This window comes from Ostrinia furnacalis, unplaced genomic scaffold, assembly GCF_004193835.3.
Source record: "Ostrinia furnacalis isolate ACB-3 unplaced genomic scaffold, ASM419383v2 OfSCF1638, whole genome shotgun sequence".
Taxonomy (NCBI): domain Eukaryota; kingdom Metazoa; phylum Arthropoda; class Insecta; order Lepidoptera; family Crambidae; genus Ostrinia; species Ostrinia furnacalis.
Genome location: NW_021131877.1, coordinates 725,230 through 751,826, shown reverse-complemented (window position 1 = coordinate 751,826; position 26,597 = coordinate 725,230). Strand labels below are relative to the sequence as shown.

The following is a 26,597-nucleotide window of genomic DNA, read 5'->3' as shown; positions in this document are numbered from 1 at the left end:
AGAATGTTCGGATGGATATAGAAAATTTCTTGGAAGAAGGCCGTAAGTATCGTTTTCTGTACTAATATTACAAAGAGGGAAGATTTGATTGTTTGCAATGAATAGGCTCCGAAACTACTGGACTAATTTGAAAAATTCTTTCACCGTTAGAATCCTACATTATTCCTGATGAACATAGGCGGTACAAAGTTCGCCGGGTCAGCTAGTTATCTATACTATAAAATCTAAAGGTCACTGACTGACTCACTCATCACGAACTCTCAGAAACTGTAGCATCTACAAACTTGAAGTTTGGCAGGTAGGTTCCTTATAGGGTAGACAGACATCCACTAAGAACGGGTCCGGGTATAGCCACGATAGCCCAACACCAGCAACACGGTGAAGTGGTCGGACTGGCCGACTCGAGATCTGAGGAACGCGGGTTCGAATCTCACTGTCGCTTGACTATTGCGGTGAGCCCACTCGTAACACAAGCTTATTTAGCTTAACACGAGAGGCTAACAGGACTATTAGTAATTTGTGCAATACAATTGCTAATAAACTGAAAAAAAATATACAAAAACACCGTCAAGAGCGAGCCGGACATGCGATGGGTTCCGTACCATAACAGAAGACTGCCAAAAGGGCCAATTTAGTCCGCGACCGCCGACCTTATAAAGGTAGCAGGAAGGCGCTGGATGCAGGCCGCTACCAACCGGGCGATATGGAAATCATTGGGAGAGGCCTATGTTCAGCAGTGGACGTCCTGTGGCTGAAATGATGATGATGATGAGCGACTGATACTTAAATTCGATGGACGGACAGTGAAAGCATTGCAATAGGGCCCCGTAATCGTTGGCACCCTTTGCCTTTAGTAAGTACTGTGCGGGAATCGAACCTGCGACCTCTCTTAGTCCGGTACGTACGCAGTGTAGTGGACTGCACCAAACGGTCACATTTATTAATGCAATAAAATAATAATAAACTAGCGGCTGCCCGCGACTTCGTAAGTGTGGAGTTAGGTACCTAGTTACTTACACATGAACCCCTATTTTACCACCATTAGGGGTGGAGTTTCGTAAAATCCGTTCTTAGCGGATGTATCCCCTTAAGGAACCTACGTGCTTTTCAAGTTTGTAGGTGTCATAATTTCTGAGATTGAGTGGTATTTCGCTTTTTACCCGACTGCACCAGAAGGAGGGTTAATTTACTCGTTTAGAAGCTTATTACTTTAAGTTTTCTTATTTTCAGTCGAGCTACCAACGAATGTCTACGTCTTCTGGCCAAACGCAACAATACCATTCTACATATACCCTGAACATTTTGGTAAGTCATTTAATTTATTAATAACCATCGCGGAAAATATTTGGCTCCACTGATCACTCCATTGATGATCAAGACGAAGGTGGAAGGTGTAATCGAGCTTTTAACAATAAGTTTGAAAATATTTAGATAACGTTTTTTTCAGTTTACGCAGTCAGTTTTTTTCAAATATTAGAAATTAGGATTTGGATCATTAATTATAACCCGATTGAGCTTAAAACTGCGCAGTTCGCTGGAATGCGACTCTCCCACGCACTCACCCGCACACACCTTGCGTTCGCCCCAGTGTTGCCAACAGCTACCAAAGGCTCGTAGCTAGGAATTTAACAGAAAGTTGCTAGATTGAGTATTTTTTTCTCCCTAAAAAGTAGCTAGAAGTAGCTGAATTCCGAAGTAAATAAAATACTAAAGAAATAAAACACTGAAGTTAATAAATCAGCTATAAACTTTAAAATCAACTTAACTTTAATACTGTGACTACTTAATTAACAAAAAAAGAAGACAATATTTTGATTATCTACCGATTTAAGTGAGTCGAATCGTAATTGCTAATACTAATTTTCTTTGTCGGGTATGCCGCTACCATAACTTTGTAAAAATATATCATAATCAATAGTTGCTAGAAAAAGTAGTTAAAAAGTTTAGCTACAAGTTAAAAAAAATTGTAGCTGCCTGACATCAAAAAGTTGCTAAATCTAGCTATAAAGTAGCTAAGTTGGCAACACTGGTTCGCCCCGTCCGTCGATGTGACGTCACGGCCGCCAGGTGCTCAGTTATTAACTCGACCGGGTTCTAGGAGTTGAAACTCTGATCTTTCTCTCGTCATGTCGACAACAAACCAAAACTCCGCCACAAGGATGGCGTTGTCAGTAGCATTCATTAAATCTTCCTGTGTGCAGTTGTTTGCACGGCACGAATTCGACTGGGGAACACAATCACACTTGCACTCCAAGTTTGAATCATCCGAGAATCCCCACCTACTTAAACAGATTGCCCTTACTACGGCTGACCTGCGTCCGAAGTATATTTAAAGACTTCCAGGACACTTACGCACGCACCTATACCTACTAATATTATAAAGCTGAAGATTTGTGCTTCATTGACTGGGGAACACTGATTATTGTTTGTATTATGTCATAGACCATGAGCAGTCCATGTCAATAATGACGACCCTCTCGCTCTTCGCGTTCAAGACCTGCCTCAAGTTCCTCCCAGTCCTGGCGCCTCCTCGAGGAAACCAGCACGTGCTGGTGATCGCCAACCCACAGGGTGTCAGGAAGTGTGTGCCCTCCACTTCTGGGCACTCGATAGATGAGCCGCACGTAAGTAATCCTTGTTTCATCATCATCATCATTTCAGCCACAGGACGTCCACTGCTGAACATAGGCCTCCCCCAATGACTTCCACATCGCCCGGTTGGTAGCGGCCTGCGTCCAGCGCCTTCCTGCTACCTTTATCAGGTTGCGGTCCACCTTATGGGTAGTCCCACGCTCTGAGAAATCAAAAGCGGTTTACTTAATAAAAGAGTACCTACCTACCTAGTTAGCTTGTATCCCGTAGAGTAAAAGTATCGGTTTTGGTCATCATTATGACGCGGCACTGTTTTTGGCCACTCTACAGTAATTTGATACTAACATTTTACTAACTACTAATACTAACAAGAGAGGAAGTATTCATCCTAACTATGTATTTAAGTAACACACTACTGAAATGTTTTATGCAAACACACTTATTAGGTTCATGCACACAATGTTTATACCTAGGTATTTTGCGGGGATCGAACCTGCGATTTTCTGCGTTAATCGCTCGTTAAAAGCTGAACAAAATGCGTGTGTTACGAGTGAGCTCACCACAATAGTCGAGAGTCAGCGGGGATCGTTCCCCGATCACGAGTTGGCCAGTCCGACCCCTTCACCACCATCACCATTTGGCTATCATCGCTTCGATGGATACCTACCTCATCTCATCGCATCAACGCTCAGTCCTATCAACGATAACCCGTCTTTACCTATTTTCCTAGACCAGGCTCAGGATGCATGTCTACTTGGTTGTGGTCGACCGGTTGCGGTTTAAAGACGCAGCGGCTAGTCGGCCGTCCTCTCCCATCCCAGAGCGTGTCTTTCCTTAAAATCGTGCCTCCTGGTATGCCGGTTTGACCGGAGCAGGCATTGTCCTGGCTGGGTGAGCACTATCGTATCGTATCGTAAGACCTGGAGCGAGATCAAACGTGAAACTGAAGACCGAACGCAATGGTGGACTGTTGTGAACGCCCTCTGCTCTAGGGGACATAGGACCGTAAGTCACCTACCTTTTTTATGGATCTCTGCTATGTTCCCCAGACGGTGATCCTGGGCTACGATTGCCTGCGGCCCCCCCACATTGAGATGATGTTGATGAAGGCTCTGGGCTTCCCGTTCGAACACAACCGCGCCAGCCGGGACGTCTTCATAGAGGTGCAGTTTGAGAACATCGAACCACGTGAGTATTTCTTTAATTATTTATTATTTTGCCCCCTTTAAGACACATTTGTACTCACGTCCCAATATAGGATTGTTATAGAAATTCTTGGGGAGGCCTTTGTCCATCTATCATCATCTAGGATGTCATTTGGTTGATAAACGAAAGAAAGAAAGAAAGAAATAATTTTATTTAGTCCAAAATCCTTATTATGACTACAACAGAGATGTGTATGTAGATAACTTGTTTAATTTTGAACCAAAATGGCAGCCACTCAGCGTTATGCCCTAGGTCTACTTCATTCTTTTTTGTTACCGTTGTTTCTAAGGATCCTAGGATCCAACCTAGGATCCCTAACACACTAAAACCGTGCAGTTTTCTTATTTACATGCACTTGCATTTACGAGCAAGTGATACGACCTTTGTATTAAGCCCAGGCAGGTAATCATACAAATTGATAACAGTATTTACGAAGAATGAGCGACAACAAAGTTAACCAAATAATCGGTCGGGGACCTCGTATCTGTTATTTAGATACGTGTTACTGACTACGATAAGGGTGATTAATACAATAATTAACGATAAACAGTCTGTCTTCAAACTTGGAACAATGACGACGTACGTGCAGAACTACAGGCTAGACGAAAATGTTTTTATTGAAACCAATATACAATCCAACGAGTACGACGCAGTGGTTTTACTGCTATACCCAGAAGAACTAAAGGTGAAGCTGCCGAAACATGTTGAGAGCTTCGTGAATTCCGCAGCAAAGCTCGACAAACATGTCACTAAAGAAGCCACCGTGTGGAACTGCGAATATGTGTCTGGAGGAAGATTGGTCCTGAGTCCGACAGGGAAAATCACTCCGTACCATGACGTGAGAGTGGTTGGGGAAGCTGCGAAGAAAGGCGTCTTAAGAGCACTCGATGCCGGCGCTAAAAAACCTTTGGTGGTCGTTCTAAACGTAGTGGAATATCCTGACGGGCAATTGGTAGCCATTCTTGGAGCATTAGAAGCGCTGTACGTTCCTCTGCAACTCAGAGAAAGGGAGGACCCGAAAAACTACATCAGAATCGGATTCCACGCGCAGGAGCAGCTCTCACCGTGCTTTCAGAAGATCGTCCGGAATGCTATTGCTTTGGAAAGGTCCCGGATAGTTGCCAGGGATATAGCTGGAGGTGACCCTGAGAGGATGGCTCCGGGGAAGATCGTGGAGTACGTCAAACACGCTTTTGCTGGGTACAGCAATATATCTATCAATGTAATCGAAAATGAAGAAGAAATTGCCAAAGATTATCCTCTTTTAGCTGCTGTATCCAGGGCTGCTAACCGTGTGGATCGCCACAAAGCTAGAATAGTCGAGATTGTGTACACTCCGACCACTTCCACGCGCGTTTCTGAAACCCTGATGTTGGTAGGCAAAGGAGTGACGTACGACACTGGTGGCGCTGATATTAAAATTTCTGGAAAAATGGCCGGCATGTCGCGCGACAAATGTGGTGCTGCTGCCGTTGCTGGTTTTCTGCGAGCCTGTTCAATATTAAAACCTACCCATTTGAAGGTTATTGGAGTGCTATGTCTATGCAGGAACTCGGTCGGCGAAGATTCTTACGTGGCCGACGAGTTGCTGGTCTCCAGAAGTGGGAAATCAGTTCGAGTGACGAATACTGACGCGGAGGGTCGTTTCGCAATGGCCGATTCTGTTTTCAAGATGGCCGAATTAGCTGATAACGAACTTAACCCCCACATTTACACCATAGCAACCTTGACAGGTCATGCTCGAGCTTGCTATGGAGGATACTCTGCTGCTATGGATAACCACAGTGCACGAGCAACGAATCATTCCAACCGGCTGCAATTCAGTGGTGGAAGAGTGGGAGAAGGCATTGAGGTGTCTATCGTCAGGCATGAGGATATGGCAGTGAATGTTGGAAAATGCAAAGGCGATGATTTGCTTCAGGTGGATATGGAGACTACGTGCCGCCACCATCAGCTAGCTGCAGGATTCTTAATCAAAGTGGGAGGTTTGGAAGAGAGGAACGTGAAATATACGCACTTGGATATCGCAGGAGCAGCAGGGGCACCTCCTAAGGAACCTACGGCAGTCCCTATATTGACTTTGTGTCATGTTCATAAAATATTGTTGCAATAATAATAATATGTCATTGGCTTTTTTGATAGCAACGTGAAAGGAAAGATAATGTAGATTTACGTAAACATAGTGATATAAATGTACAGTCGCGGAATGAAAAGGTTCGTCACCTTAGTGTCGGTTTTCGCTTGCACTAGGTACTATAAGAATCAAACCTGCCAACATAACAGTGCACGAAACAGTGCTGCTAACATTTAAATAAATAAATGACGTTTGCTAACGAATAAGGTTTTGCTTGTTTATTTTTCTATCCCGTCAGTGCAATGCAATGATGACATTGACCAATTGACAAAAGTTTTTTTTTATTTAATAGAAATAATAATGCAGGTTGAACCAACAAGAAGGTTTTAGTTTATCAATCATAATAATCTTCTTGACAAGATAAATCGTCAAACAACTTTGATCTGAATAATTTTGAACTTTACTGACGAACAGTTAAAGATTATTTTCTCTAACTCGAGATTATTCTGTAACATAGTTTCAAAAGGTAATATGTGCTCGCGATTCGTTGAAGGAATCAATTTGAAAACTGACGAACCTTTTCATTCCGTGACTGTACAGCAAAATGAAAACCAACTCGATTTTCAGGGCTAGATTGAAGTGTTTTTTAAAGATGTGTCTTGTAATAATGGTTATTGGTGTCAAAGCATTTTAAATGTTAGATAGAATCGAACGAAGTGTGTCTAGAATTCTTATCTATCATTAATTATTCCTTTATTCATCTTACTTTCTTATTTTTATTTTTTCTTTTTACAATGTAATTATTATCAAAAAAGTCATTAATTACATTATTATGTTAAGCCAGTAACTTATCGATATTATATTTTTGGATATTTTTATCAGTTTGTTTTTATTTATTGCATTGACGTTCTTTCACTTTATCAGTTGTAATTATTAATAATAATCTAGGTACACTAATTATCGTACAAATTACTACGAGTAATGGTCCGTCCAGCTAAGCTAAAAATATGCTTGTGTGACAGTGTGTGTCACGAGTGGGTTCGAACTTCGAACCCCGTCTGGACTTTATGTCTGATTGCAGTGAGCACATTATGTAGTCCAGACGGGGTAACATGAACCAGTGACCGAACTTGGCAGTCCGACAAAATTATGTTATCATAACATCATTTTTTTTTTTTACTCTTGTACCTACCTACCTATTTAGATTTTACAACATATGTAATTTAATAAGCAAGTAAGATTGGCGTGCCATTTTTGCTTTGTCGTCATCATTATAGTTCCAAAATACTGGACTGTCCTGTCGATGACATTGACAGTGGGGCGCCACCGTCAATACCGGATCGCTGATTCAGATTTTTGACATGTTGGAAACCATATAGTTGAACGATGGTAGCGCCCCCCTGTCATTGAGTTTGGCGGGACAGTTCAGCGTGGGTCATCTATAGCATTCAACTTTGAATTAAGTTTGAATCACTTGTCATCTTGTCATTGAGTGATCTAAAATTTTATTATACAAATTAAAAAGAGGTGATTGAATTCTTAATAAAATTCTTCTTCTTAAAATTTAGTTTCTTCTATTTTTATAACTTCCTTCTCTTTCTTCTTCCGCTGAAAGAAAGCTGATTTGCAGAAAATAATTTACCTACTTTCATGACTTCGTGAATATTTTGTTTAATTGCCTCTATGGTCTAGTGGTAAGATCTATCCATTCATCTGCTTTAGACTCAAAGGTCCCGGGTTCGATTCCCAGAGGAGGCCAAATTTTCTACTCATGTCTGTGCGTTGATATCAAGTCAGGGTTAAATGATTTTATTAGTATCTAAGATTGTTTTGCCATATTACCTAGTTTGTTTATTACCTGATAACCTAGCTCCGTACCTAGGCTTTTTAATCAAACTTAGATCGGCATTATCATATATTGAAATAAATAGACAAAATTAAAGTTAGAGGATAGTCATTGATTGTTTTAACTGATTTCTTACTTTTGATCGTGACGTGTTTTTTTAGAAGTTCCTTAAAACTATGGTTTGGCCAGCATGGGGAGTGTAGACAAAAAGTCCAATGCCAATTGTAAATTAGAGGGTGCAGTGCTCTTGAAGTAGACATTAAATGACCTGATGATGATGATGGTGTTGAACACCTTAATGATTGAAAACTGCTAGTTGAAAATTAAAGATCTTAATGATGACGTTCTTTAGACACCCCACCCGCAGACCGATAGTTTGGTGTATCATGGACGGAACTCACATTACAACGATTTAACACCGACTAAACTATCCGCCGACTGAAAACAAAAGTCTCAACTCGTAACCGTATCAACTCGAGGCGGTCAGTGTTTTTCGAATAAATGTTCTTTAAGGGTTCGGACAAACCAACGCGATCACAGCGCGATCAGCCGGCGTGCAGCGATGGCGACCAGACCTAAATGCATTGATCGCCATCGCTGCACGCCGGCTGATCGCGCTGTGATCGCGTTGGTTTGTCCGAACCTTTAATGCAGAATTTTGATCGCAATCACACCCCCTGCCTAGACAAAAAGCCTATTATGTCGAAAGATGGTCGAAAAGCCTTTTTAAAAGTTTCACCGGATTCGATTTTCGATTCCATTAAAAAAGTGCTACTTGTCTAGACCCACTGATTAATGAGGGTGTTCGCGATTGAAAAATCCGCCAGATGGCAATACGTAGACGGGAGGTCCAAATGCTGCATGATTGGTGGATTTTGACATGACATTGACAGATTTTTCAATCGCGAACACCCTCATTGAGTTGCAGTGTAGGGTGGTATATCATACCTTCAGAGTAAACGCTTATTCACTCCCACCTTGATATAGTGTCAAACACCCTATTTAATTGTTCTCAGATGCCATGCAACTCTTCACTAAAGACGTCAAGCTGCCTTTAGAACTGCGAGCCCTGTCCTACGACGTGGACAGCGTCCTACATTTCGGAGAGAGAGACTACAGCAAGAATGGCCACAGGACAATCATCTTCAAGGTAAATTACTACCTAAATTGCCCTTCGAACTCCTCCTATGTTCTTCTGATTAATTTCGTTGCGAGTCCAATGACAGTTAACTTTCCCCCGGAACAAACTTGGCCTTCACTGGTTGGGTTAATGGCGGTCAAGCTGTAGATCCTGGCTACACAGGAGTTGCAGCGGTGGGAACCAGAGGTGGGAATAGTCCCGATACCTACATTCAATTTAACAGAAACAAAAAACAGTGTGACAAGGCAGTTCCCTTTTCCAAAATGTTACCATTAAAAGAATAAACATTTTGCAAACATACCTATTTACGTAACTATTGCGTTCATAATAGCGACGGGAAATTACCCTTCGTGTGCGTAGACACACTAAAAAAACTGTATCTACCTTCCTACAGAATTCAGGCATTTTTTCAGGACCGCTCCAACGCTCCCGTCCGGCAAAACCGCGTCGGTCTAAGTCCTATAGACCTCCGTAAGATAGAAATAGTCTACGGCCCAGAATGCCGCAAAAGAGATCGCCAAGAAAAGATAGAATTATGCCAAAACTACCCAGGAGTTGCCAGGAAAAAACGTGAGGTCACTGAGGGTAATCTAAGAGTCAATAGAGACATCACTCCTCCACCAGAAGGTGCCTCAGAACAGATCAACAACAGTCTAAAAGATCTAGGCATAGAAGATGAGGTACAAGATGTTGTAGATCAAGTTTACAAGGTATCTTCTAAAGCTCTTAGAAACGCTAGAGCCAAATACTGTAATGTAACCAAGCCCGATTTAAGAGTATCTGAAGAAAAATTCAATAGAAATAACAGCAATCCTGACATATTGGGGATAATTGAAACTATAGCTGATTACGCTAGAAATATGGTCGACAATGCAGTCGCGAATCTCACAGAATTCTGCAGAACTTCCGAAGATTTAAACATGTACCAACGGGCTCGAGCTAGGTGCCCATTTTACGGTGCTAGAGACTGCCCAGTGTCTTATAAGTCCACCAAATCTGGCCCAGTGAGGTATTCTACTCAACACAGACCAGTTTACTTCCAGTCCACCAAAAACGACGGACGCCCTTACAGACCCCAGTTTGCTAGAACTGGCAACGAGACTGGCAACTCAACTGAGGGTGTTGGTAGTAGAAAAAAGAGACACGCAGAGATTCCAACCAAAGCAGATGATGCTGAAGCTAGGCGAAGAGATGAAGAAGTGACTACAGTAGAAAATCAACGACGAAGCGATAACGACACAAATATACCTGTGACTGTTCCTGCAAATAATAATAATACTAAAGCAGGATTGAGGATTGCTACGGATATTCCTGAAAAGAAGAGGATAGAGTACGAAACGGAATGGCCAGGAAATCACAGGCGATTCAAGTAAGTAATTGATGCCTTTTAGTAGAAATAAAGACTTACAAATGAGCATTGATCATTTATTTCCCATTAATCTAGTAGACGGTAAGCCACATCGAATTTGAAATAGTACCTATTTAAAATAAGTCAATCAATATGGCCAGGGAAATCCTTGAGGGAGGCCTTTGTCCAGCAGTGGACGTCATTCGGCTAAAACTATAGGCCTTTGGAGCAGAAAAGCTATCGAGTGGCGACCACGGCCACGGATCGGAAAACTTAGTGTAAGCAGGCCTCCCATTTGATGGACCGACGATCCAGTGACGGTCGCAGGAAGCACCTAGATGTAAGCAGCGCAGGACCGGTTATTGTGGAAATTCTTGGGGGAGGCCTTTGTCCAGCAGTGGACGTCAATTGGACGCCGTTTGATTCGAAATTCCATAAGGTCAGAAGAAAAATGAGAAGTGTGTAGGTATTTGTTGTTCTTCTAAACTAAATCGATAAAAAACTAATTGCAGATAGCAACAAACGGTTTTTATCTACAGTTCTAATATCTATCGTAATTAAAATTGTAGATTAGATTAGAGACAAGTTCTTGTAGGTATACGCCTTGAAAAATAAAATTCAAAATAACTCTTAGGCTGGTTTTAGAGTCACGCTGATCGTCAGCGCTGACAGCCGAAATGTATGAAGCGTCGGCGCCGAGCGATCAGCGTCACTCAGGAATGTTCCCTTCAATTAGTACATACATATTGATCCGTCAGCGCCGACGATCAGCGAGCGGTCAGCGCGATTCTTTAAAACCCGCCTAAAACTACAAAATTATAATTTGATGTGCTGTCGAAAGAGATTTATGATTGAATAGGAGAAGAGAGAGAGATGAGTGAATAAAAATGTTTTAGTTAAAATTGTTGCAACCGAATACAGATACTTAATAAAGTCACAAATTGATGAGATTTTTTGCAGTAGAATACAGAATTTTTACTTGGGTAAGATAAACAATTTGATTTTTCACCAAGAACTTATTTCATTATTTCACTTTTTTATTGTTTAGGACTTTAGGCTTATGTGACTATACTCATGTGAAAATTCAAATATCGTGGAACATAGACTCTTTTTTTAAATCGGTTAAAAATTTGTATTAAAGCCCGGTCTGTGAGCACGTAGAATTTTGTCCAATGACCCCAAGCTACACATCCTTATCGCTTGCGCGTATATTGCTGTCGCGTCTGTGCGGCTGGCGCCCGCAGTGAGTGTGCGAGCGCGACAGCAATAAGGATGGGTAGCTTGGGGTCATTGGACGAAATTCTACGTGCTCGGCGACCGGACTATAGGAAGAAGCAGTTCACATGAGCACAGTCACATTCTAAATATAGTTAAGATAAAAATAACACCTTTTAGGGCAAAGAAGAAAGTGCGCTCAGAGAAGGAATGGGACGACTCGAATGTGTCCCTAGAGAAAAGAGAAGAGAGAGAGACAAACATAAAACAGAGAGAGAGACAGATAAAGCAGAGAGAGAGGATCATTGGAAGGGGAAAGAAGACCCGTCACGTGCAAAATCGGCAGAAAAGCAGGCAAGTAGAATGTAATGGAAAAGAAAATAACTTATTTGACACACAGAGACAAAATTAACAGAGATAGAAATTCTGGGATTCCCGCATCAAAGAGGAGCTTAAAATTAAGATGTTTTTTTAATTTTTTTTTTAACCTTTTAACCTCTCGTGGAAAGCTAAAATGCTTGTGTTACGAGTAGGTTCACCATAATAGTCGAGCGGGGTTCGAACCCGCGTTCCTTGGATCACGAATTGGCCAGTCCGCCACCTTCGTTCGGCTATTGTCGCTTTATCATTATCACTTCTAAATCACCCTTCAGTTGGTTTACGATTTGGACGGATTACCAAGCTGAAGTGGCAATAGGCCGAGCACATAATACGCAGAACTGACGGCCGATGGGGCAGCAAGGTTCGAGAGTGGAGGCTGCATACCGGAAAACGCAGCGTAGGTGGTGGACCGGCGATATCATAAAGGTAGCAGGAAGGCGCTGGACGCAGGCCGCTACCAACTGGTCAACATGGAAATCATTGGGGGCGGCCTAGATATTCAAAAGTGGACGTCCTATGGCTGAAATGATGATGATGAGTTGGTTTTTTCCTTTAGGTTGTTAAGAGAGCAGCCGGAACATCCACCAGAAGCACACAACACAGATGGGATGACAGTACATCTGTCGAAGGCAAACCAGGAGTTCTACAACGAAAGGAAGTGGCCTGATGGTGTGGTCAGATACATCTTGGTGGAAGACCCTAACTGTGAGTAAAACGTACTTAGTACTAATATTTATTCTGAAATAGATGGACCGACGACCTTGTAAAAGGCGCTGGATGCAGGCCGCTACCAACCGGTCATTATGGAAATCATTGGGGGAGGCCTATGTTCAGCAGTAGACGTCCTGTGGCTGAAATGATGATGATGAGTAATAGAGATATACTAGCTTGAAATTGGGTAGTTGACACCAAAACGCACAACGAGTAGAACTCTTTAATTGGTTGGTTGGCTTTGTGAGACTTCATAGTAATGTTTGTGAATACGGGCGTATGTGTCATTAAGCTACCGCTCGCACACTCACTGCGGCCGCCCGTCGCACAGTCACAACAGCGATTTATAATTACGCGCGAGCGATAAGGATGGGTAGCTTGGGGTCATTGGACGAAATTCTATCTGCTCGGCGACCGGACTTTAGCCAATATGAGTTTGTTCTTCATCCAGATGATTTAGACGACGTGCGCCGTCGCCTCGCAGAAGTGAACAGCATTCTAGAGAAGAAGACCTGCGTCAAGCTTGAGGAGATCACAGAGGATGAAGCTAAGGAGCACGAAGACTATCTGGTGGTGGACACTAGTGCTGACTTCGTGACGGGGCGAGTTGGGGGAAGGCAGGTGAGTTTACTTCTTTGATTCATTCGTTCGTTTGTAAAAGTCTTAAAACATAAAATATTCAACTGTTTTGTCGGGATTTAAAAACAAAATGATGCTTCATTTTCAAGTGTACCTTTATTCCTAATCATAATTAACAAACATACTAAAAGTCTCGTCATTTCTGCGACACGTGAGAAAACCGTAAAAGTTCACAAAAATAACTTTACCGCCCACTTGTTTACGTTCGCGAAACAAAACAATGTTTAATACCTACTAATCAACGCTATCAAAGAAGAACGGTCATCTGTGACCCAGGCCCGACAGAAACGAGACATACCTCAGTTTTTTTGTCATGTCTTAATGAGTTAAATTATATATTTTTTATATTCGAAATCTATGTATAACACCAAAATATTACCCTTTGTTTTTGTTCAGGCGTTATAGTACAGTACAGTCGGATTATACAGGGTGGAAAAAATAATAAGTTACAAAATCAAAAAATTCAATGTTACCAGCTTCCATAATCTGTACCCTATTATTGGTACCATTTGAAAGAGCTCGTGAAGCACTTTCAGAATCAGTAACTAGTTTTTCGATATCTTGTATAGTTTAGAAATAATCGAGTGAGATCTCTTATCGTTTCCACCCTGTATAATCCAGCTGTATCTCCAGGTCACCTAGATACATTCCATAGCAGCCGTAATAGACATTTAAATAAATAAATGTATGTACCATTTACCAATTTTGATGATAAATAGGCATTTTGTATTAGTTTTTGTATAACGCCTGAACAAAAACAAAGGGTAATATTTTGGTGTTATACATAGATTTCGAATATAAAAAATATATAATTTAACTAATTAAGACATGACAAAAAAACTGAGGTATGTCTCGTTTCTGTCGGGTCTGGGTTTTTTTTGTATGGGGCGTGACCGTTCTTCTTTCATTTTAATAAAAATAGACCGGTTGAGTTGTTTACAACTCGTTAATTATGAGATGATGTTTTGACCAGTTTTGACTACAGTCCATAAAATACCTAGGTACAAACTAGGGGTCGCAAACCGGGATACCGAATTTCGAAAATACCGGAATACCGGGCCAAATTTAGGTCTAATTAATACCGGTATTCATTTCACAAAAACCGGGATATTCGGTATTTTCGGTTATAGTAAAATAAATAAAAAACAAATACAAATAGAAAAATTAACGCGCCATTTAATTCAAAATACGCGCGCGCGAGTTAATTAAAGTATTTGAACTATTTAACCCAAGTTATTTTAATAAAGGATTATGATTATGCCAAATCCATTCCAGTCCAGAAGCTTGAAGACATCTTCCAGGGCGGCGGTAAACAGTTTTGGAGATATGACGTCTCCCTGTCTTACCTCTCGCTGCAGCTGGATAGGTTTCGAGTCCCGATCCTGGAGGCGGACCCTCATTGTGGCGTTTTTGTATAAACTTTTCAACACTTCGATATATCGATAGTCAATTTGGCACCTTTGGAGAGATTGTAGCACTGCCCAGGTCTCGACCGAATCGAAGGCTTTCTCATAATCCACAAACGCCAGGCAAAGTGGTTGATTATACTCCTCGGTCTTCTGTATAATCTGCCTTAGCGTATGTATGTGGTCTATGGTACTAAAGCCTTTTCGGAAACCGGCTTGTTCGGGAGGCTGGAAGTCGTCGAGCCTGCGAGCGAGACGATTCGTAATGACTCTTGAAAACAGCTTGTAGACATAGCTCAGAAGTGAGATGGGCCTATAATTCTTCAACAAGGTTTTGTCGCCTTTTTTGAAGAAGAGTATCACCACACTTCTGTGCCATGTCTTAGGCGTTTTTCCTTCGAGGATGACGGAATTGAACAGCTTCTTAAGAGCCCTTAGTACCGGCGTTCCGCCTGCCTTCAAAAGTTCAGCCGTAATTCCATCATCACCCGGTGCCTTGTTGTTCTTCAGCTGTTTGAGAGCCATTCTAATCTCGTACAGACTGACGTCCGGGATATCTTCGGTATAGTGTCTCTTTAATACGGTCTGTATTAAATTGGCGTAGGTCGCGAGTCAAAGACTTGGAGATCTGTCTGTTAAGACGCCGATACTGAGCAGCATCTTCAGAGGACTGCAGAACCAAGTTCCGTCTCTCTTCCATGAGTTGATTGGTGAGGTCAGAGATCTTTTTGGTTCCTTTTGAACGACGGGTTTTAAAGAACTTAGACCCAGTCGTTTGGGCAATTTCCACGAACCTGTCATTGTATTCGTCCACATTTCCGCAGTCTCCTAGGCATTCGAAACGATTTTGCAATTCGAGCTGAAAGCTTTCGGGGTTTTTGACTTGGATAGGATAGGCGCTGGGCGGAGCGTAGACTTCATCAGTCGACATCTTTTGAGCTTGGGTCTCTGATATTCAATGTGCCTCACCATTCGGTGATCGCTTCCTGTTTTGACCGAGTTGATCACAGAGACATCGTTGAATTAGTAAATTATTGCAAAGAACTGATACTGAACATATCAAACAACAAACCTTGTGTCAATTAGTATTTTGTTTTATTTAGAGCTGATTTTTCAATCGTTGGATAACTCTTAACTGAAGAATAATTTTGGCATATTGATAGTTTCAGTATGGGAAATATGTCAAAATGACAAATTTATTCGTCAGTTAAAAGTTATTTGATAATTGAAAAATCAGCCCTTAGAAGATAAATTAATTTAGGTTAGGTACCTACTTACTATTCCTCCGCAAAATAACTTTATTATACAAAATTTGCTAACTTTTGCTTAATCCCGGAAATATCGAAAATACCGGATTACCGGTATTGGTTTAGAGCCAATACCGAAAATACCAGTTTTGCTGAAATGATTCGGTATTGCGACCCCTAGTACAAACTTCCATTAATTTCATTTCACACTAGCTTCGTCATAAATTATAGCCTATATGTTATTCTGGGTATAAACAATAATACTGTAAAGTTTCATCAACATCTGTTCAGCAGTTTTTGCGTGAAAGAGTAACAAATATCCAGACATCCAAACTTTCGCATTTTTAATATTAGTAAGATAATGTATAATATTGGTGGGTAGGTAATATAAATCTCATAGTTGTCTAAAAGTAGGTAGTAAACCATTCCAGCTATTTCATTGACAGATTTTTTCTGGTTGACCTGTCGTTGACTGGTAGACAATGCCACTCGCCATTAAGTGCCACTGTAAGTGTAAGTACAACATTAGACGTGCAAAAGTTTCAATAAATAAGGGTGGGTTGCACCATCTTACTTTAACTTTGACAAACGTCAAAAATCTGTCAAACTCCATATAAAAAGCACCGGTTATCGTCATAGTTACCGTTAAAGTTAGGTGGTGCAACCCAGCCTAAGTAAATAAACATGAAATGGCCGTTTTGTATGGATAATTAAATGAAAACAATTTTTTCACTACAATTTTTTTGCATTAAATAGGTAGGATTTCAGATTTAACCCTTAATTTGCCTTATTTTTGCGTAATCAAGCCTAATAACTACACCTAAAGGTAAGTAGGTACATGCTAAATACAGACAGCTCATCAATTTAAACAAATGTAGGTAGGTACGTTATTAATTATTGGCATTAGAAAGAAAGAAAGAAAGAAAGAAACATTTATTGCTATGGACATCACAAAAGACAAAAGAGGTAAAATGAAAAAAAAAAGCAAATGCATTATGTAATAGGTGTTATTTTGTACCAAGTACGTATAAAAGTCCGACATTCTCGACTGTAAGTACATATTAATTGAGCTTTATTGTTATGATCCCAAACAAACAAATAAAAATAACCGAGTTAATTGAACTGTCAAACCGGGTGCGAAAGAGATATCATCAAAACCATTGATGCAAAAGCTATAAGTGTGAAAAGGATGCGACATAGACAAGACCGGTACGAAGGGAGACAGAAACAAAACAATGGGTCGTAAGGTTATGAGTGCGAAAGAGATGGGTTGATACACGTGGTTTTGACGTCAAAGCGAAGGATGAATGAACGGGGTGAACAGGTAATGAATTTTCCACTTTTCTGGGGTAAAATCTAAAGAATATCAGACACAGACAAAAAAAAATACATTGTTTTTTTAGTAATATTTTTTTAAATATTTTAATTAGCATTATGTTTGTTGATAGAAAAAGTGATGTTTTCGTAAAAAAAATCATGTAACAAATATTATTTTGTCAATATAATATTAAATTGTCAAATCAAATCAAATCAAATCAAATCAAAAATATTTATTCAGTTTAGACCACAAGTGGCACTTATTGTGTATGAACGATATCATACTCATAATATGTTTAATGGTTTTGAAACTCGATTTTTCGTGTTTTGTCGAATGAAACAAAAAGAAAACATTTTGATCACACAAATAAATGGTGATTCAACGTGTAATAGAAAGTAAGTGTCAATGCATTTAGCCAAAATTATTAAATATGTCTGAAAATGGTCAATATTCATTGTTTGCGTTAACAGCAAGCCTTTTGGCTTCAAAAATTTAAAGTCCTAGCATTAGCTAGGTGAATATCAGTTTTCAACTTAATCTGTAACTTTTTGGTGTGGATGATTTTATTCATGAAAAATAATTACGAGGCATATTTAAATTATTGAGGTTTATAATGCAATTGTGTTATTATTCTGTATTAGTCGGGTAAAATACAACAACCATAAAAGGGTAAATATTTTCTTCCACCTAGCAACCCAGTTCTAGAACCTTCCACTCAACTCGCGATCTGATTGGCCAGAATCGTCGCGCTCTCGAAATTTCTGTTATCCCATTGGCTAAGGTATAAATACTGGCGGAACCGCGAAACGGGGTAGTTTGAAATTCGAATGATTGCGTAGTGATGAAGGTCGAATAGGTTTTAGTTTAAAATTTAAGTTTTTTCGTAAAAATGGTGGCAATTGGCATCGATTTGGGTACAACGTATTCGTGTGTGGCGGTATGGCGTGCAGGTACAGCGGAGGTTATAGCGAACGACCAAGGAAATCGAACTACGCCTTCGTACGTCGCTTTTACACCCACCGATCGCCTCATCGGCGAACCGGCGAAAAACCAAGCACCTTTCAATCCTTGGAACACAGTTTTTGGCGCGAAACGACTCATCGGACGGCGATTCGACGATGTTGGAGTCCAAATGGATTTACGACATTGGCCGTTCCATGTTACGGACGAAAACGGTAAGCCAAAGATTCTAGTTGAGCATAGAGGGAAGAAAAAGAAGTTTGCGCCCGAAGAAATTAGCAGTATGGTGTTATATAGGATGAAACAAGTGGCAGAAGCGTATTTAGGTGCTAAAGTTGATAAGGCAGTGATTACAGTTCCAGCTTATTTCAACGATTCTCAGAGACAAGCGACTAGGGCAGCAGCGACTATAGCCGGTTTAGAAGTTTTAAGGATAACGAACGAGCCTACAGCGGCGGCATTGGCGTATGGGATCGAAAGAGACTTGGGAAACGAGAAGAATGTCCTGATTTTCGACTTAGGTGGAGGTACTCTTGATGTTTCGATACTAAGTATAGGAGAAAACACAGAAGGGTCCATCTATGAGGTCAAAGCAACAGCTGGGAATACAAGACTTGGCGGCGAGGACTTCGATAACAGATTAGTGGCTTATTTCGCTGAAGATTTCCGAAAGAAGTACGGGACAGAGATCCTAGGCAATGCGAGAGCTACACGGCGATTGAAAGCGGCTTCGGAAAGGGCTAAAAGGTTTTTGGCATCTGCTTCAGAGGCTACCGTCGAGGTGCAGAGCCTCTGCGACGGGATAGACTACCAGGGGAAGATCAGCAAGGCTTTATTTGAGGAGCTATGCTCAGATCTGTTCATAGATACCTTGGAGCCTGTGGAGCAGGCGCTGGAGGATGCTAAGATGAAAAAAAGCGATATACAGGACATCATACTCATAGGCGGGAGCACGAGGATGCCTAAAATACGGAAGATGCTCAGCGATTACTTCGACGGACGCACTCTCACTACCTCTATTAACCCTGACGAAGCCGTTGCGTTAGGCGCTGCGATCCAAGCAGCGATTCTAAGCGGAGAACATCATGAGAAGATCAACGATTTGCTACTAGTCGACGTCGTGCCATTGTCTCTGGGAGTGGAAACTTCTAGAGGGTTAATGTACAAAGTGATCCAACGGAACACTACCATACCATGCTCTAACACCAAAGATTTGACCACTTTAGAAGACTACCAAAGCAGTATGACCATTGAGGTCTTTGAGGGCGAAAGGAGCTTGACTAAGGACAACAATCTGCTGGGCGTTTTCGAACTGAATGGCATACCTCCAGCTCCTCGAGGCATCGCTAAGATATACGTGACGTTTGACATCGATGTGAACGGTATATTGACAGTTACAGCTCAGGATAGAAGCACAGGGAATTCGAAGCAGATCGTGATAACAAATGAGCATAGGTTGAAGCAGCAGGAGATAAATAAGATGATCGCTGATGCTGAGAAGTTCAGAGAGGAAGACAGAGAAAGGAAGCTTTGTTTAGAAGCTAGAAACCAGTTGGAGAGCTACATTTATGGAGTGAAACAGATTGTAACAGAACGAGGAGAGAAACTAACCGACGATGAGAAATCTACCATGTTCAATGCATGTGAAGAAGCTATAACTTGGTTGGATCTTAACACAGATTGTCTCAGAGAAGAGTATGAGAGGAAATTGACTGAGCTGATGAAGAGTTGGTCGCCCATCATGCAGAAGTACTATGATCAGAGCTGGAGGCATAGAAGGAAGAGGATGAAAAGTGGTAGCTACACGATAGAATTAGATGAGCATGAGTTTGCAGCTATAAAGCAGTTACAGGCTACTGGAATGGCTCCAGTCGCAGGAAATTCTAAAAATAGTAAGAATTCTGAAGCAGTTAAAGAAACTGAACCTTTTGGAGAAGTTGGTACGTCTACAGTGTTTCTATCATCTGAAGTTACACCACCATCTGCAGTGTCTGAACAGTTTGGATTGTCTGCAGTTGCTGAACCTTCGGGAACATCTCCAACTTCTAGTCCTGGAACGTCTGGTACATCCTAATTTGGTTATTTTACGACAGAATGCTCAGTTTTTGGTAAGACAATGATTTTCGTCTCAATAGACAGGTAATCGCTAGTGGCGCCAACTAGTGAGCATAAATACGTGTAAAAAAGACAAGTTTGTGATATGAAGATATAGTTATTTTTGTTACTGGAAATCTCGAGAAAGCCAAGTCTAAGCTAAAAAGTAAAGAAATAAGGCTAATATTTTGAATTAACATGTTCCTTTGTCGGAAACTTGTGGCTGTGCGATACACAAACAATAAAATAAATAATTAAGTAGATTTTAATAGAAGTTGACGATTTTTCCTATTTTTCACGATAGAATATTTGACTAACTTTATTTTCTTAGCTAAAGAAAATGAGCGAATGTTATTTTCATCATACCTAGATTTAATAAAGTTTGACGATTATGACTTTTTTTTATATATTAACCCAGATACTCCTGAAACTTTTTATCCTTGTCAATTTTTATAAATTTTTAGTATGTTTCTAAATAGAGGTCAAGTATCCACAGAAAAATTTTAGAAAAATTCTTGGTCAACTGGAAAAGCCGGAAAATGGGTGGTGTTTTAACACCTGGTCGGAGAATGGACTACTACTACGAGAAAAAATTATACTATGCTTTTGTTAGGTTTAAGAGTTAAAAACGAGTTGTAAGTTATACACATTTATTTAAAAAATACCAAAATCTTATTCAGAGGAGGTAGGAGGATGGTGGAGACATAAATCATAACCCAGGATACTTTAGTACGTGGCGCATTTTTTACACCAAATTGATTTTTTCTTGCAAATTTTACATGTCAGTTGCGTGTAGTACTCGTAAGTACAGTAGTACATACATAGGGATGTAAGCTCCGTAGAACCTGGTTGTGGCGCCATTCTTCATAAATGTTGTTTCGAGTATAACTGCTTTGCCATGGTATATTTTAGACATTTTGGCACAAACTTTAACAGAAGGTTCGTTCGTTCGCTCGTTCGTTTCAGCCAAATGACGTCATGACAAAGGCCTAGGACCGTGCATAACAGAAGGTACTTGCACTATATTGCATTGTTGTAATAATTGTGATTGCGGTAGGTACTTTCATGGCAGAAGAACTAGCTGCATTGGAGGCATCATTAGATTCATTTCGTCTTACTTTAAAAAATTCAGAAAGCGGGATGTTATCCTCTTTGTCTGAAGAAGACTTGTCGTACTGTACTTCTGCCTCGGCTCTAAGTTAACCTAAGAGAACCTGGAAATTCACGAAAAATAGCAATAGAAAACTTACACGCTATAAGTAACTGTAGTTAGATAAACGGAAGCAGGCTAACCTGGAAGATTTTGTAAGGTAACGTGGTCTTCTTCACCAGAATTTTCATCTGTTGCTTCTGCATTAGCATTTTCTGGTGGTAAAATTGCTATGTAATTCGGTATCTGATCATCGTCGTCAATGTTTTCTAATATTTCCACTATTTCGTGAAGTCTCAGCGGTCTTTTATATCGTGGCCTAAACTTTTAATGAATATACAAGTTAGACGTCGATTATGCGACCAGGTGTTAAAACACCGATCGTAATTTTGTCATAAAAAGTCTCAAAAATGTAAAGCTTTTCAAAAACATAAGTTTATAGTTTTGTAGCTAACAGTAGTACCTAAAATAATAACTAGTATAATCTGAGGTATTACTAGCAAGTTTATGAAATATCTTAGCTTTTATATGACGTTTTTGCACAAAACTAAATAACAGAATTCAAAATAGTAAAATACTAACAAAATAAAGCAAATATGCGATATCGAACATACTCAATTACAGCTTGATTCGTAATGAAGAGAAAATACAAGGAACAGTAAATAAATTCTCGATATTTTTATAATTTATCTGAGGATATTCCGAACTACTTTTTAGCGGTGTTATAACACCTGGTAGGAGTAAGTGGGTTAATATTATGGCTTTATTTTTTTAGATAAACGAAATATGAGCGAATGTTTTTTTTTTCAAAGGTTTTGACATATTTTATCTTTTAACTATTTATCTTTCTTACTTTCCTTGCTATTGTTCTGCGAATCTTTTTAGACATGTTTGTTTATTAAAATTAATAATACAATTTTATTATACAGTTAAATTTTGAGTAGAAGTTAGGTAGTGTAGTATTTTTAACAAATTAGGTAATACTCGTAAATTATCTTTCATATTGGAAGATTTTAAATCCCCATGTTGATTATTATTGTGATAATTTCATGATTCTCAGAAATACATATTTTTGTTTAAGATTCTTTGTTTTATTTCACTAACAAACACTTTAATTATAGGCCCAATAACAACCACATTATTTTGAATTTAAATACCTACAATAAAAAATAATATTCTTGTCTAATTAAGGGTTAAGTATTTTTATTGCTTGTGCGAAATCAAAAAATATTTTTTATCTGTTCTTAAAAACTAAATAGTTAAATATCTAGCTGGTTAAAAAGTTAATTTCATCCAATACCCCACGATGTCCCAAGCTTAATTGACTCAATAATGGTAAGCAGTCATTTATTGAGACTACATAGTACAATGTAGTCCCATTATGAAAGGCTGGGTCCAGTTAGACAGCATAATATACAGTGTGAGTCACGTTAAAGTGTACATATGAAAATAGGTGAAACTAGACATATTTTTATCGACAAAAAAGAGGTCAAAAAATTTTTGAGATTTTTTTTAAATTTTTTATAGATTTTTTTTTCTTCCAATTACTTATTGTAAAGAAAACTTAATAACTTTTAAACTAAGCTAACTAACTAACTAAAAGGCCATCAAATAATAAAAAATGATACTTTTTGAAAAAAAATCTGCTTTTAAATTCGTGTTTTTTTGGTAATTTGATAANGATACTTTTTGAAAAAAAATCTGCTTTTAAATTCGTGTTTTTTTGGTAATTTGATAATTTTCTCCAAAAAATGGTGGGGGGGGGGGGGGGGATTGTCTCAATCTTAGAATCGGTAGGTAACCCCAAAATCCCGGGGGGTACCAAACCAAGGGGTGCCTTAGGACTTATGACGGGGGGATGGGGGGGTGATCGCCCCGGGTGCCAACTGCCAACCCATGCTACGCCGCCACTGGCTATACCTATAATATGTTTTTGCAGAACTTCGGCAGCCTAGAGCTGTACCGCGGCGGTCAGCATCGGCAGCATACAGCCATGGTCGCTATGGCTATGCTGGGCTTCTACTTCGAGCTGTCACGCCACGACCGCGACCGATACGTGAGGGTGCACCTTCGGCATGTCCGACCAGGTGAGTAATGAGGCTTACGCCTGTATTCACAAGCATTACACAGTGCGCGTGGACGCACAGGGTCACACACGAACCAAACACAGAGCTCTATTGGCGTTATGGCGTCCAATGTGACGCTCTTTTAAAAATGGTCTCCGCAGAATAACAGCGTTCTGTTCTGGGGTCTACCTCAGAGCAGGACACAATGCTGAGTGGATGCCATTTTGGTTCAAACATGTAGACAAATACTTTGAACTGTAAAATTGTAATAATTGTTTTGGACCAAATAGAAATTTTTCTTTCTTTCTTTCTATTCAACGCTGTGCGTTCGATTTGCTGCTTCTCTTAAGCAAGCATCGTTTGTGAATACGGGCGTTATTATTGTAGTCGAAAATTTGGAATACTAGGTAAGTAAGTGTGTGGTTTAGCAAAGACAATGAACCCGGGTGTCGACTGTACGAGCCAGGTTTTCTAGTTGTAATGGGTATATTTTTTGGTGACTGGTGGGTGTTGACTCTATTATGGATCTGCAGCTTGTCATCTTGTATCGTTTCATCTAAATACAGCCCCTTGGGGGAAAGCCTCCTCTAAAGGTTTCCACAAAAGACCGGATGAGCGATGTTGCAACATGCACGCGCGTCGTACAAAGCACGACGCGAGTTCGTATTGTCTTTAATGTGTACGAGCTTATTTCTCCCAGTCACCTCACTGGAAGAGTTGGGGAGCCTATCTATTCTACTGGAACCACACGGCAAATGACAATTTAACGAATATGACAACGTGATAAAACATTTTTTTCAGACAAGCTCCACCATTTTGAGAAGATCCGATCAGACGCGACGTTCCCGTTGCCCTACGACTATGAGAGCGCCACGCACCCCGCCTGGCAGTTCTGGAGGAAGGTTGGGAAGAAGGGAATATCTACTGTTGCTACTTTTAAGTCCAAGGTAAATTCATCATCATCATCATTTCAGACAAAGGCCAATGATTTCCTTAATTACCGGTTGGTAGCGGCCTGCATCCAGCGCCTTCCTGCTACCTTATAAGGTCGGCGGTCCAATTTGAGGGCGGGCATTGGGGCTACCGATTCGAAGATGATTCGCCAATGGGAAATGACGTGTTTCGGAATTGAATAATCAGATTTACGAACCAAACCTGAGGGAACCTTGGTGGAAACCGGGCCTTAGGTTGTATTTCGGGAACACAGAGGCTGGCAGTGCGGTATTCCACTCTCTGAAGTGTAGGTAATTTATTACCTACTTAATGGAAGTTATTGGTAAACAGTGTATGTTTAAGTTCCTGCTGTAAGAATTTCTATTCTGGACTACGCTTAGCAGTGGTTCCCAAAATGGGAGGCGCTAAGACCTTTAAAGGGGTGTTCGGGCCATCTGTGTACCTATAGATAATTTAATCTACGAAGACGCGCCCCACCAATTTTTGGTCTAGAGAGGCGCGGAGTGCGGGTTTTGATCCGAGCAATCCGAGCGTCATAATTGTAGTGTGCGTGTGCACTCATAGATAATTTAGCGTGTACCGATAACACTCGAACATTAGCGGAAGAATGGTAGGGCGCGTCTTCGTGGATGAAACGATCTATTATAGTCAGTTTTAAAAACCCTGCGACCGCTGAGAGAATACATTCGACCGCCTCTGTGGTCTAGTGGTAAGACCACCTGTTTCAGACGCAGAGGTCCCGGGTTCGATTCCCAGTGGGGGCAGATTTTTCTGTTCGGTTTGGTTGGTGGTAGGGCTTGTTCTAAGTCCGCCTGGCTAGCTACCACCATCTTACCTAAGTCTGTCGCCATAACAACAATGTTAACAGCTTTGTTGTGTTCCGGCAGTTAGAGGTAAGATAGCCAGTTCCTCCGTGGTTGAGGATTCCGGGTGAAGCTCGCTTCCACCTTCGGCGTGATCGTCACTTACCATCAGGTGAGATACAGGCCAAGAGCTTCCTCGTTGTGGATAAAAAAAAAATTCCAGACTGCTCGATACGACCAAATAAATAAATGGAGGATGGGGGGCGCAGATTTTTTTATGGTCGAAAGTAGGTTCTCCAATAAATTAGGAAACCCCTGGCCTAGAAGATGTTTTTAACTAGTAGATAACTGGTTGGTCTACATTATTTTTGGTGTAATTTTTTTAGGATCCGGAGGGAGAAATCATGAAGTCATTGGGTCAAAACGAGAAACTGTTTTCCGAAATGGACATAGTCAAGATCAACAGTGTTTACGGAGTGAAATGCTTTCAGAAGAACGCATTGAGAACTGGAAAAAATAAGAAGAGGAGACCCGCCAAAAGGCGGGAATAAAATGTGATATTAAATTGACATTGTAAAATACCTTAAAATAGTTATCAATTAAAAAAATAAAAATGATTTCGTTATTGTCTGGATAGAATAACTTAGAAAATCTTATTTTTCTTTTGAAATATTAAATAAAATACTTACATGATTAAAGAACCACGAGTCCACGATACAAAGTTTCTTAACCCTTAATTGGACTAGAAAGTTAATGTGTTTTAAAATAGTGAAGGATCATTAAAATTGATTCGTTCAAGGGTAACGACAAAAATTTAAATTTTGCAAGAATAAAATTGAAACAAACATTTAAAGAATCTTTAATAAAATTAGACGTATAAAAATATATTTATAACTTTAATATGAATAATGGATACCAGTAGGACTACGGGTAATACTGGGTGCCCACCCGTGGACCTACTGATCTATGAGAACTACGAACAAAAAAACATCTCCCATTGTACTACCAGTAGGACCACGCAATATGACCACACGCCAAAAAATTGCCCGTTGTACTACCAGTAGAACAACAGGGAAAACCTACCCGTTGTACTACCAGTAGGACCACAGGGCAAAAAACTGCCCGTTGTACTACCAGTAGAACAACAGGGAAAACCTACCCGTTGTACTACCAGTAGGACCACAGGGCAAAAATGATTATTTCACGCCATCGTCCAAGGTGGGGCTGACGTCATCCTTGCTGATGACGTCATACACGCAGATGTCTGCCGCGTACTGGCGCGAGCGCACCACGCATGCGCCCCGGGAGATCAGCACGCTTACAGCTGGAAACGGAGCATAAGTTAGGAGGTTCGATTCCCGAAGGAGGTTAGTGGATGATATTTTTCTAGTGACTGATATGCTTTCGAGTTGCCGTTGGGTTGACTTGTCTTTTTTTTCGACTTCT

General features: G+C 40.4%; 3 protein-coding genes across 3 annotated transcripts; all 3 read left to right on the top strand.

Annotated features, from left to right (window-relative positions):
* Positions 1–1,241: 1,241 nt before the first annotated feature.
* LOC114353216 (uncharacterized) lies at positions 1,242–25,778 on the top strand. The gene is made up of 11 exons (XM_028305122.1): positions 1,242–1,305; positions 2,443–2,624; positions 3,642–3,780; positions 8,735–8,868; positions 9,273–10,228; positions 11,603–11,776; positions 12,360–12,508; positions 12,966–13,135; positions 23,268–23,415; positions 24,196–24,341; positions 25,538–25,778. Exons 2-11 carry the CDS (start codon positions 2,457–2,459, stop codon positions 25,700–25,702), a joined length of 2,349 nt encoding a protein of 782 aa, XP_028160923.1. The 5' UTR covers positions 1,242–1,305; positions 2,443–2,456; the 3' UTR covers positions 25,703–25,778.
* Positions 4,341–5,997, top strand: Dip-B (Dipeptidase B). The gene has a single exon (XM_028305124.1). The coding sequence runs from the start codon at positions 4,370–4,372 to the stop codon at positions 5,909–5,911; it is 1,542 nt and encodes a 513-aa protein (XP_028160925.1). The 5' UTR covers positions 4,341–4,369; the 3' UTR covers positions 5,912–5,997.
* LOC114353217 (heat shock protein 68-like) lies at positions 17,998–20,520 on the top strand. Its single transcript, XM_028305123.1, has one exon. The coding sequence runs from the start codon at positions 18,014–18,016 to the stop codon at positions 20,156–20,158; it is 2,145 nt and encodes a 714-aa protein (XP_028160924.1). The 5' UTR covers positions 17,998–18,013; the 3' UTR covers positions 20,159–20,520.
* Positions 25,779–26,597: the final 819 nt, after the last annotated feature.